At 35.1% G+C, this 11699-nt stretch overlaps 1 protein-coding gene across 2 annotated transcripts; it reads right to left on the bottom strand.

The window, feature by feature from the left end:
- Window positions 1-3232: 3232 nt before the first annotated feature.
- LOC145093913 (G-type lectin S-receptor-like serine/threonine-protein kinase LECRK3) lies at window positions 3233-6482 on the bottom strand. 2 transcript variants are annotated; one of them, XM_079032166.1, is made up of 3 exons: window positions 6115-6249; window positions 4073-6031; window positions 3233-3956 (listed from the first exon to the last, which is right to left on the bottom strand). In XM_079032166.1, exons 1-2 carry the CDS (start codon window positions 6121-6123, stop codon window positions 4103-4105), a joined length of 1938 nt encoding a protein of 645 aa, XP_078888292.1. In that variant the 5' UTR covers window positions 6124-6249; the 3' UTR covers window positions 3233-3956; window positions 4073-4102. The 2 variants fall into 2 exon arrangements, with proteins under 2 accessions (XP_078888292.1, XP_078888287.1); XM_079032161.1 differs by having other exon boundaries at window positions 4073-6482.
- Between the last annotated feature and the right edge of the window lie 5217 nt (window positions 6483-11699).

Genomic DNA, 11699 nt, shown 5'->3' with positions numbered 1-11699 from the left:
CTTAAAATGGTTGCCACACTGGAGGAAATCCCGGATCTACTGCCTTCCACCTAATCCAACCTCTTCAAGCTTCACGTTCCTTCCAAAAGAGCACCAAGAATCACTTTCCAAGCTCACATACACACCAAATGGGAGATGAGACATGATTTAGGGTTTCTCTGGATAAAGGAGGTGATAAAGGATGCTACAAGTGAAGCTTAAGGCCTTTAAATAGGGTACAAACCCTGAAAATTAGGGTTTCCCTTTTCAGCTCCTACTCGTCGAGTTGGTGTCTTACAACTCGTCGAGTAGGTCCTTCATCTCGCGTCCAATATGATTTCTACTCGACGAGTTGGAGCTCCCAAACTCGTTGAGTCCTAGCCCAAAACTCTAAAAATGTTGAAAACTGACCAATACCTAAACCAAACGTTACAAAAATCTTCATTAACTGCTTAATTTCTTCAAACCAAGGCCGATAACCTCAGACATAGTTCCTAAATAGCTTTATAATGGATAAAGTTTCCAACTTTATCCATTAGGATGAACCGAACAACCAAGATCTCGTCTAAAAGTCCCAAAGGAACCAAGAATGCATCTTTCTCAGCTAAATACATTAAGCCCAAGTCTCCAACCTTCAGATCTGAATCAACATGATGTCTAGATGGATAAAGTTTCCAACTTTATCCATAATGATTCCACAATCATTCAAGATCTAAACTTTAATACACCAAAATGACCTAAAGGACCAAGATAACTTGCATAGATACAAGGGAAGGCAAAAGATCATAACTTTCCTAGTCCAAGAGGTCCAAGAAAACATTCTAAACTGATCAAAAGGTGTTGGAGTCCAGATCTAAAACATACAATGTTCTTGGGACCTTGGAGAGTAACAAAGACCAAATACACTTAGATCCAAAGATGAAATGCAATAAGGCTTGGAACTTTATAACTTACAAAGGTCTAGAAAGTAGATGAAAGTTGAGATCTTCAATTGCCAAGCTTCAAGGATCAATCTTACATGAAACAGTTGCTCCAAACCACTAGAAACTCCAAAAATGGATGAGAGAGGAGGGGGAGGCTCAAATCTTGAAAATGGAGGATATGGTTTCTCCCAAGAGGTTCTAGATATGATGGAGGCTAAGAAGATACCCTAAAACCTGAATCCGTACCTTTAAATACCTTGAAAACCCTAAATATTTTTTGGGCTTTAGGGTGCACAATTCTCACATCGTGAGAATATACTCTCACCTCGCGAGGATTCTCACGCCGTGAGAATTACTTCTCAACCTGTGAGAACGTGGTTTCACTCAATTTCATTCCAACTTAAACAATCAAAGCTTCTGTGTTAAGCACAAACACCGCTCCCTAGGTGCGGTCTAGATGCAGTTGAGGCCACATTACGACCTTAAGAGGGAGCGTTTCTTCCTTTGTTTTGATTGGTCACTTGTTGTTACCGTTTCCAAACGGTCAAAATTCAAAAAAATAAATTTTTTTACTACCACTTTAAATACCTAATCATATTAACCAAAATCACTCACAAACACTTTATTCTTTTATAATCTTCTTTATTTTAAAACCCACAAAAATGTCATCATCCAAAAATCTCACCTACAAAAGAACACCCACTAGAAAAACCACAACTTCAAGACCTTCACTTGATCAACCGGTTTATTCGTCTCCTTTTTACACTACGGGGATATGCTTCCCTATTTTCCCTAGGATTTTTTTTAATGTCATGTTTTTTTTAAATAATGTAATGGTTTTATTTTTAATTAATGAAATCTTTTGTTTTTAATTAAAACTAAAAATTTTATTTATTTAAAAAAGGTGTGACACCACTCCTTAGGTGTGACATAAAACAATACTTTTGTGGTAGTCGCTGACGTGTCACCTGCGTGACAATGAAGGGAGTGTAACTTTTGTGGCACCATTGCCTCCAACCTAATTTGGGGTTGACAAGGACGAAACAGAATCCATAGAGAAGTAAAGAAGCTCGCATCTCCCCATATTCAACAAAACTTATGGATGTTGAAATAATTTAACGTCAATGAAATACTTTAATTTCGTCAAATAGTATTTTATGACTTCGAAATACTTTTAACTTCCTCATATATTTTTTGAGTGTGGAACTATAATGTGAGGAATTTAATTTGAATACTTTAATCTCTATGAAATACTGAAATGTCCTGATATTGTTTTTTATGTCTTTGAAAAAACTTTAACGTCCTCAAATATTTTGTGGAACTATGATGTCTATGATGTGAGGGATCTAAGTTTTCAAATTAAATTTGTGGAAAATGAAGCGTTTAATTTAATGTCATGGAAATAATACAACAAAACTTATTAGTTGAAAATCCTAAAATCGAGAAGAAAACATAACCCATTTATATTTTTTTAAACGGTAAATCTACTTTATGCCTTAATTGCTCCTCAATCAATTTATGTCCGAGTAAGGACTTGAATCCTCAACTTCAAGGAGAAAGACAATATGTGATAACAAGTGTGAATCTACATTGATTGAAACGTTAATCTACACATGGAAAAAACTCATCTAACTAAACACATAGAGTCGACACCTGTTACCACTTATTAATTTCTTTAGTGTGTTGGGTATAGGCAACGCACAAACACTGCACCCTTCATCCGTTTTTGGGCGTTATACAACTGCCGTTGCTTCCGGTTGCCTTCTCCACCTTCGTCTATCATCGTTTCTTTGTTTTTATCTGTGACCGACCAGCCTTATGAATAAATTGTCCCCCATTTTAATTAATGATGAGTTTGATTTCCCAAAGTAAATTCATCCTGATTTTCCATAAAACAATTTAATATATCTAATTCCAATCATCTTAACTAAGTAATTCATATATGGATACCAGAATTTGAGTCACGGCTAATGGAAAAAAATATTAAACAAAATAGTGATAGGCAAATTGCCAAATTATATGGACCATCACTTTTAAATTATATTTATTTTAATTGATATTATGTTTTATTTTTGCTATTAAAATTTTATTTGTCTTAAATTGTATTTTTTTTTAACTTATGTTTGATAGTTGGTATTAAAAGTTAAAATTATAATTATTTTATATGATATTATTGATAACCATACGTGATATATAATCAAATTTTTTCGACTATTTTATTTATCATTCCAACAAATTGGACTAATTGGACCCCAGTAAATTTGAATCCTAGATTTACCGCTTCTTTTGATAAATAACACATTCATATATTTGACATAATCAACTATTAAAAACAAAACTAGACATTTATTAAACACAACTAATACTAACATATAGAAATCTCACTATATTTTCCTAAACATCCGTCAACACTCAACACATGCAAAAAGAACCTAATCTACTAAGAAGGAAAAAAAATATATAAAAAGAAACAAGAAAATTATTTCATCTGCTTTTTACTCTCATAGGACCAACTTATATCCAACTTATATAGAGTACATACTTATTTCACCAATCTTGTTAAGTAAATAGGACCAAGATAATACTTATTTCACCAATTCTATTAAGTACCCGATGCGGGACTCAACGACACAAACTAATATCTACAACACACTAGGTATAAGACCCACATATTACATTAGTTTATTTAAAAGAAAAAACTAAATATAAAATTCTAAACATTTGAGAAGTTTGAATTTATAAGAAAAATGAGAAAAATATTGAATTATAAAAAATAAAGTGTTTTTTTTTTTTAAATTTAAACAAATAATTTAGATAAATAAATAAAAAAAAAATTAATGAAGCTGTAATATAGTAATTTTGAAATTAAAAAGAAAGTTCATTAAAGAAATTAATATGCATTTATTATTGCATTTAAATACCATGTGAAATCAATAAAATAGAAAAACCATTCAGCCTATTCATTTATGCCCTTGAATTTTATTTAATCTTCACCGCTATCCTTCAACTTTACTTGATATGACTCCAACATCAACATTTTTTGATTACTTCAACCTACAACCAAACATACCAAATTAGGTAGTCTACTTTATATAATTCCAAGTTTATGATTGAATCGTATTTAGAAATAAACATATATTTCTCAACATCAACGTACATATAGGATTTACCTGGATCATATATAGCAGAGTAACTAGAGTTCAGTAACTGGTAATAGAAAGAGAGCATGGACATGGAGGTTCGGCCACGTCAATTACTCCTTCAAGCATCTGGATGACCTTCCTCATGGTAGGCCTCAATGACGAGTTCTCTTGTACACACCAAAGACCAACCGTCACAAATGTTGCAAGTTTTTTGTGGTCATTTAAGGCCTCCAAATCATTCTCAACAAATGCATCCAGTCGACCTTCTTGATAGCAATCCCATGCAAGATCAGTTAAAACCGCCACCCCTTCATCATCAGTCTCAAAAGCCAAGCTCTTTCGGCATGAAACGATCTCTAGCAGCAACACACCAAAGCTATAGACATCAACCTTTACTGTGATAGGTGTGTTCCTAAACCATTCAGGAGCAACATATCCTTTTGTTCCTCTTATTCCAGTGTTGGTATGACTTTGATTCATCATCAAAAGTTTTGCCAATCCAAAGTCAGAAATCTTAGCATTGAAGTAGTCATCAAGAAGTATATTCTGAGGCTTTATGTCACAGTGAATGATTTGGGTGCTACACTCTTCATGAAGGTATACGAGTCCCTTAGCAATCCCAACAGCAATATAACTCCTCTGTCTCCATGTAGGTCTTGTGTCCCCGAAAAGGAACATCGCCAAAGTGCCATTGCTCATGTACTCATAAACCAATAGGCGCTGATCACCATCATTGCAATACCCAAGAAGCTGCACTAAATTTTTATGATGAGTTTTCGCAATGCTGTCAACCTCGGTTTTGAATTCCTTATCACTATCATGAACTACAGTATTAAACTTCTTCACAGCTACGATCTTTTTTCCTATCACACCTTTATAGACTATCCCAAAACCCCCCTTTCCCAATTCATCTTTGAATCCGTCTGTAGCTTCAACTAGTTCTTGATATGTAAAAGGAGGCAGATTGGTTTCAACTGCTTTACTAATTGGATATGTGTTTCTGGGCTTCTTCTCGTAGATTACAAAAAAACCCACACAAATAACACCAATCAATACAAAGATTACAAACACAGACGTACCTAAAAGGACCGATACCACAAGTACCAAACTTGTTTGATCTTTTCTTTCTCTGGGAAGCCGATGAGGGTTTTGAAAAGGACCTTCAGCTATCCGGTATTTCACGAACGCCTTCACGTTATCTGTAGCACCCATAATCCCGTTAGAGAGTGGAAGTCTCTTCTTCCAGCATTTGGCGTCCCTGTATATTGCAACAGCACAAAAACAATCTTCCAAGCAGATACTTTTGCAGGTCTGTTCACTACTTGGATCCAAGTTTCCATAGTCTGAAAATACCCAATCAGTATTATTCAGCTCGATGAAACCAAGCACGTCTCCTCCATTATCAGACTTACCTTCATGATAACAGCTTGGAGTAAAATCTGGCTTGCAATCACCATTTGGATCATCTGGATTAACAATTGAGAACCCCTGTGGACATTTACAGTTTGGCCGCCCATCTTGGAGGTTGCAAACATTGTTAAACCCACAAGCTCCGCTATCTATATTCCCACGGATGTCCTCACATATGTTATCTGGTATATACAGTACAACTTCCCAGCTTGCATTGCCAGTGGAATTCTTAGGGTAGTTGTATTGTCTAAAGACCCCATCAGAATCGAGAGTAGCTCTGTGATAATAATCTCCAGAAGGAACTGAGCCTCTTTGAGTAAGATACAACCTTTCGCCATTTCTTCTCAAAATATACATGTATCCCGTTGCATCAAAGATCACTCGTTCGCCAGAAGTTGTTGAGTTGGAGTCATCACTAGTACCACTACGATAGTAATCAACTAAAGGATTACCTGAAAGTATATTTCGAGTATTAAGAAGAAGATTTCCATCTTGAAGCAGACGTAACTGGAATCGTCCACCAGAGAAGTTTGTTGCACTGATTGTTGAATTCATCCCTCCACCTCTCTCTATAACCTGACTAGGCAACAGTGTGTCTGCCGGATAATTTAAACTATCCCATATCTTGCGAGAATTGCTACCAAAAATTACGAACTTACCTGTATCATTCATAAAACCTGATGCAACAGCGGAAATGGACCCAGATCTCCATACCTGTGTACCCTGAGGATCAGTGAGTACTAGTCCACCTTCACGAAGTAGCTCAACTTTCGATCCTCTAGGCACCATTTGACCTTCTTCTGGATACCAAATGATCGTCTTGTCAGGTATCTTGTCATACCATATGGATAACAAGAAATTATCGGTCCCTTGAACTTGTTGGAACCCAAAGGCAAATTCACCGGAAGATGAAAGTCATGGTTTGACATCGGCTGTGGCGGTGTGTTTCTGCTGTGCAGCTATGAAATGTAGGAAAATAGTTAGAAAGACAAGACGCAGTAGGATTAGAGCCATATGTAACTGTTGGAATGGTAGGCAACAATGAGGAAATTAGGATTTATTAAATAATAAATCATTGCTTAAAGGTCTACAAATAATCCAAACAAGTCTCTTGTGGATCCTTTCCTCGTAATGACAATTGTTGACCATTTCCTTTGATTTTTCTTTGGTGTCATGTCAACAACGGAACAACAAAAAATCTATAAAAAAAATAAAATACACGGCAGGAGACATACAATCAGCAAACTGGAAAAGCGTTTTGATTTCATAATGTTTGAAAAAAGGGAAAAGGGAAAAAAGGATATCCACAAAACAATAAAAAAAATCGAGATATATATATATATATATATATATATATATATATATATATATATATATATATATATATATATATATATATATATAATGATCATATTTTATATATTCATTTCTAGTATAAGATAATACAGTATTTTATAAAAGTATCTTATCGAAATTACATAATCTACAAAAGTGAATTTTTTCATCTTGAAAAAAGGTTGATACCGACAACTCTAACTGGGCCCACCTAACCCCAGCCTCCAAGGGGCGAATTGGACGGGCACTTGATGGCTCACTCAAACGGTTGTAGCTAATGGAGAGGCAAGGGTTTGAACCACCGACTTGTGTGATATCTTGCTATTGTGCAACCCTTGTGCTAGAAAACCAGCAAGGCGTGAATCATGCTAACATCTTTTCCAATCGATGTGGTTTCATTGGTGTCAATTCACGAAATCTTCATCTAGTCTATCTCTCGTCGTTCTCTAATTTCACTCCCGGTTACATAGCCGCACTCACACTGTCACACAAGGATACTATTCCTTCCTAACCCTAATGATAACTATATACAATGGTTACAAGATCGTATCCATTACGTAAATATACATGAAACGGAAGACAAACCAAACTTCGCACCCGTCGACGTTTATTAACACAAAGTTACAACTTTGGTCTCTATGTTATACTCATTGCTCCGTTATCACTCCAACAACATTTCTTTTTATATGTGTTATACCTTAGTTCCATTATCTCCCTCCCCCTCAACTCCTATAATTTCATGTGTTTTATTTTAATTATCTAGGTGTGAGATCCGTGTATTATATGAGTTAAATAAAAAAATTAAATATCAAAATATAAATATTAAGTATTTTTTAAAATTAAATGTTAAAATAAAAAAGGAAAAGATATATTTATTGCAATTTATGATCATATTTATTTATTATGTGGCTTTTTAATTTTAAAAATTAAAAAAACATACAAATTAACATGTGAATATTATTTATTTTAAGAATATTATAAAATGACAAATGTCAAAACTTATGAAAGATTGTCATATAGCAAAATGAATCTTCATTTATTAGAATAGATTTAAGACTTGCATCGTAGTTCCCTTTATGACATCTTAACCACTTTAGTTTAAATTAACTATCACATAAATTCCTAACGTAATTGTACTTTTCTCTTTTATGGTTTAATTAAAACTTTATAATTCACTTCAAAGGCAATAAATCCTTATTTTATTTTATACCTTGATTATAACATAAATAAATTTAAGCTAAATTATCTATGTAACGGAAAACTAACCTCATTAACGAATGGATTTTCAGGTCGTTACAATTTAGTCAATTGTATGTGTTGTCGGATTGTTTGTGTGTTGATTTGTTATATTTGTCAAAATATTTGATAGTGAGTTGATGGAGGTTCTGTTTTGTACGGTAGACCAAGATACTCATGCGGGCCAAAGCTATGCTAAAAGCTAGGTGCAGACCAGCTTTATGCTAAAGACAATAGGGGCGAACTAGCCATGGACTGAAAGACAATGTTTGTATGCTTGCATGTATATAGTGGTGTATTTTGTTTTGGGCTAATCATTAAGCTTTGGTTTATAGTTGTGGATTAAGTGTTTCAGGTGATCATGAGAAGGAGAAGACGTGAGTTGTACATACATTGACAACTTTCGTATTTTATGATTCTGCACTTATGAGCACACTCTGATTTTTGGGTGTAACTTTCAAAACAAATGGTTTTTATGAGGCTGATTTATGACAATGATTATGTTATTCAAATTAAAAATTAATATTTTTTAAACAAATTGGTATCTTTTGTAGATTGTGGTGGTGAGTTCGAAGTCCCCTTTCATTCTTGATTCTATTGGAAAAGTCTTTGCGGATTTACATGGTGGATTACATTCTATCCGAATATTAGTAATCTTTTATGTAAGCTTATTGTACTAGTAATTGGTTGCGTGTCACATCGGTCACAATCAAAGGTTTGGTACTATTCACCATTTAACATTCGCAACAAAAAAAAAAAACTTACCTTTGGCGACAACAAAAAACGTCGCAACTGATGGCTAGAGTTGTCGCTATTACCTCGTACCTAATACTCAATTGTCGTTGCACTTAATTTCGTCTCTAATAAGTGTCGTCGCTAAAAGCCTTAAAAGTCGCTACTAGCATCGTCTCTATTGATATTTTGGCCACAGGCGAAGTTTTTTCGGCTAGGCTCCTCGGAGGCAGGTGTCGTCGCAATTGGTGCATGACGTCGTTAAAGGTGTCGCTGCTAATACTTTTTTTAAAACGATTTATATATAATATTTGTTTATATATTATAAAATACAGATTTAATAGAAATACAAAAATCAATACATATCACATTACATAAACTATCTAATAAATCCAAAATAACATCATCCATAACATTAATATATATATATATATATATATATATATATATATATATATATATAACATTCGTAATTTGGTATGTTTCCCTTTTAGCCCTTTAATGCAAAATCTTTATCTTTTGGTCCCTAGATAGTACGTGGGCCGTACTCCATGAGTACACTTAGCGTACTAGCTCTTTTCTGGACATGAGATTCACCCACATACGTGGGGCGTACGTGGACTACGCATGACATACGTGGTGTCAGGGCAAACCCTAATTTTTAGCTTGAAAGTGAGATTTGGTGGTGTTTTTAGTGAAGAAGAAGAAGGAGAACACTTGGTGGTTGCTTGGGAGTAGCTTGGGCTTCTAGATACAGGGTCATCTTCATCTTGGCAAGTCATTTGACGTAAAAAGCTCCCATCTTGATGATTCTTTATGCTAGATCCAACTTAGGGTGTTATTTATACACTCTTTAGTCTTTTGAGCTAAAGTCGAGCTTTTGATCTACTCTAGAAGTCATGGATGTTAGACCTTTGCTCCGTTGAGGTCCCTTGTTTATAAAAATGTAATTTTATGAGAGATTTTGGTCCATGAAAGTGTTAAGATTCTTATTAAGCTTCTTTTTGAGTGTTGGGTCCTATTAAGTCATTCATGGGTGTAAAGTTGCCAACTTTACGTGTTAAGTCACCTCTTAGAATCAGATCTGAGAGTTTAGCATGTTGACTTAATCAAGTAAGTGTTTAATGGGTTGGGTTGGTAATCTGGGGAGTACACGGGGCGTACCCAACTGGTACAATGCACGTACTGACCTTGGAAAGAGTACGCTAAGCGTACAAGCTTAGTATGCCCCGTGTATTCAGCAGCTTGACCTTCAGATTGACTTCTTTGATTTTGGGCCATATTTTTGGGCATTTTGGATTAAGGCCTTATTGGGCGATTGGACTTCTTAATTTGGGCCATAGATAGGCTATGGGCTTTCTTGGGATTAGGTCCATGATAGTTTTTGGGCCCAATTTGGAAGTTGGGCCACATTAGGCCTTAGAATGCCATTTAAGGAATTAGGGGCTTTTGAGTAGATGGGTTGGGCCTTAGTTTTGGGTCAAGTAAGAAAGAGGGTAAAATGGTCTTTTACCCTGAATACTGAAGAAGTAACATAGATTATTGATTATGTGTTGAGATCCAATTATTAATTAGGTACTATTTGATGATGTTAACACGGGGATTTTTTGGGCCAACAGACTGAGATGTTATCTGAGGATTCTATAGCTTGAGCTGTTTAGCGGGTCGAAAGCACCAATGTCGGCCATGGTTTATTATGATTAGGATGCTAGTTGTCTGCGTGACTCTTGCATATATGATATTGATATGTATACCGGGTGGGGCCCGATGACTATCATGTATTCTATTTATCTTTGTGATTATTGCTTGTGTTTATATTATTATATGTTTATATGTTTATATTTATATTGGGTTGGGCCTAACGCCAGGTCGGGCCTAATGACTAAATGATCTGTTCCGAGTGGGGCTCGATATCGGGTGGGACCCGATGACGGGCGAGGCTCATTATATGTTTGATATGTATGGTATGTGGTATTTTGCGGAACTCACTAAGCTTTGTGATTACGGTTTTGAATTTATGTTTCTGGTACGTCTAGTTTGAATGGGAAAGCCCGGGATGATTGTAGTGCACACACCACATCATTCCGCATTTTTATGTTACTTAGATGTACTTGGATGTTATTGATACACTTTGATTCACCACGTTTTCTATGATGTTTTTATGGATACACTACTAGAAAAAAGGCCTTTTACGAAGCTCATTGCGCGTCGTAAAACGCTCAGACGACGCGCAAATGCGCGTCAAGGAAGGCCCTGTAATAAAGAGAGATGACGCGCTTTTGCGCGTCGTCTATAGACGACGCACATTTATGACACGCATTTACGACGTGCGGTTATGACACGCATTGCGTATCAAGGAAGGCTCTGTCATAAAGGAAGACGACACGCATTTGCGTGTCGTAACCTTACGACGCGTGTGTTTATGACACGCAATGCGTATCAAGGAAACACCAGTCAAGAAAGGCCATGTCATAAATGAAGACGACACACATTTTTGCGTATCGTAATTTTAATTTTTTTTTTTAAAAAATATATATTTATATAGTTATTAATTTATAAATTAAATTTGCATTTAATCTCTCATAATAGAAATAAAATACCATATACAAAAAATACAATCCATTGCATAATATAAAATAAAATACCATATACAAAAAAATACAATCCATTGCATTTAATTTGTATGTATAACAAAGACACATGTGTTAAACTTGTTACCATTAACATCTAATCGTATGGACTCGAGTGTTAAACTTGTTACCATTAATATCTGATTCATAAGTCCTTTCAACAAGATTGTTACCTGCATAAATGAAAACAAACAGGAACATTAACAGCCCAGCATGCTCAAGCCTCATCAATACAACAAAGGAGACAAAAGTAATGTAATAAGCCAAACATTAAAACCAAACATTAATATAAGAGATGGGAAATCTTTTAC

The sequence above is a fragment of the Lactuca serriola genome, chromosome 1, assembly GCF_051521515.1.
Source record: "Lactuca serriola cultivar US96UC23 chromosome 1, Lser_US96UC23_V15, whole genome shotgun sequence".
Classification (NCBI taxonomy): domain Eukaryota; kingdom Viridiplantae; phylum Streptophyta; class Magnoliopsida; order Asterales; family Asteraceae; genus Lactuca; species Lactuca serriola.
Note: the sequence above shows the minus strand (reverse complement) of the source record. Positions and strands in the feature narration are given on the sequence as shown.

Excerpts from the sequence above, each read along its gene's own strand:
- LOC145093913 (XM_079032161.1), bottom strand. The coding sequence starts at position 6,244 with ATGGTGCCTAGAGGATCGAAAGTTGAGCTACTTCGTGAAGGTGGACTA.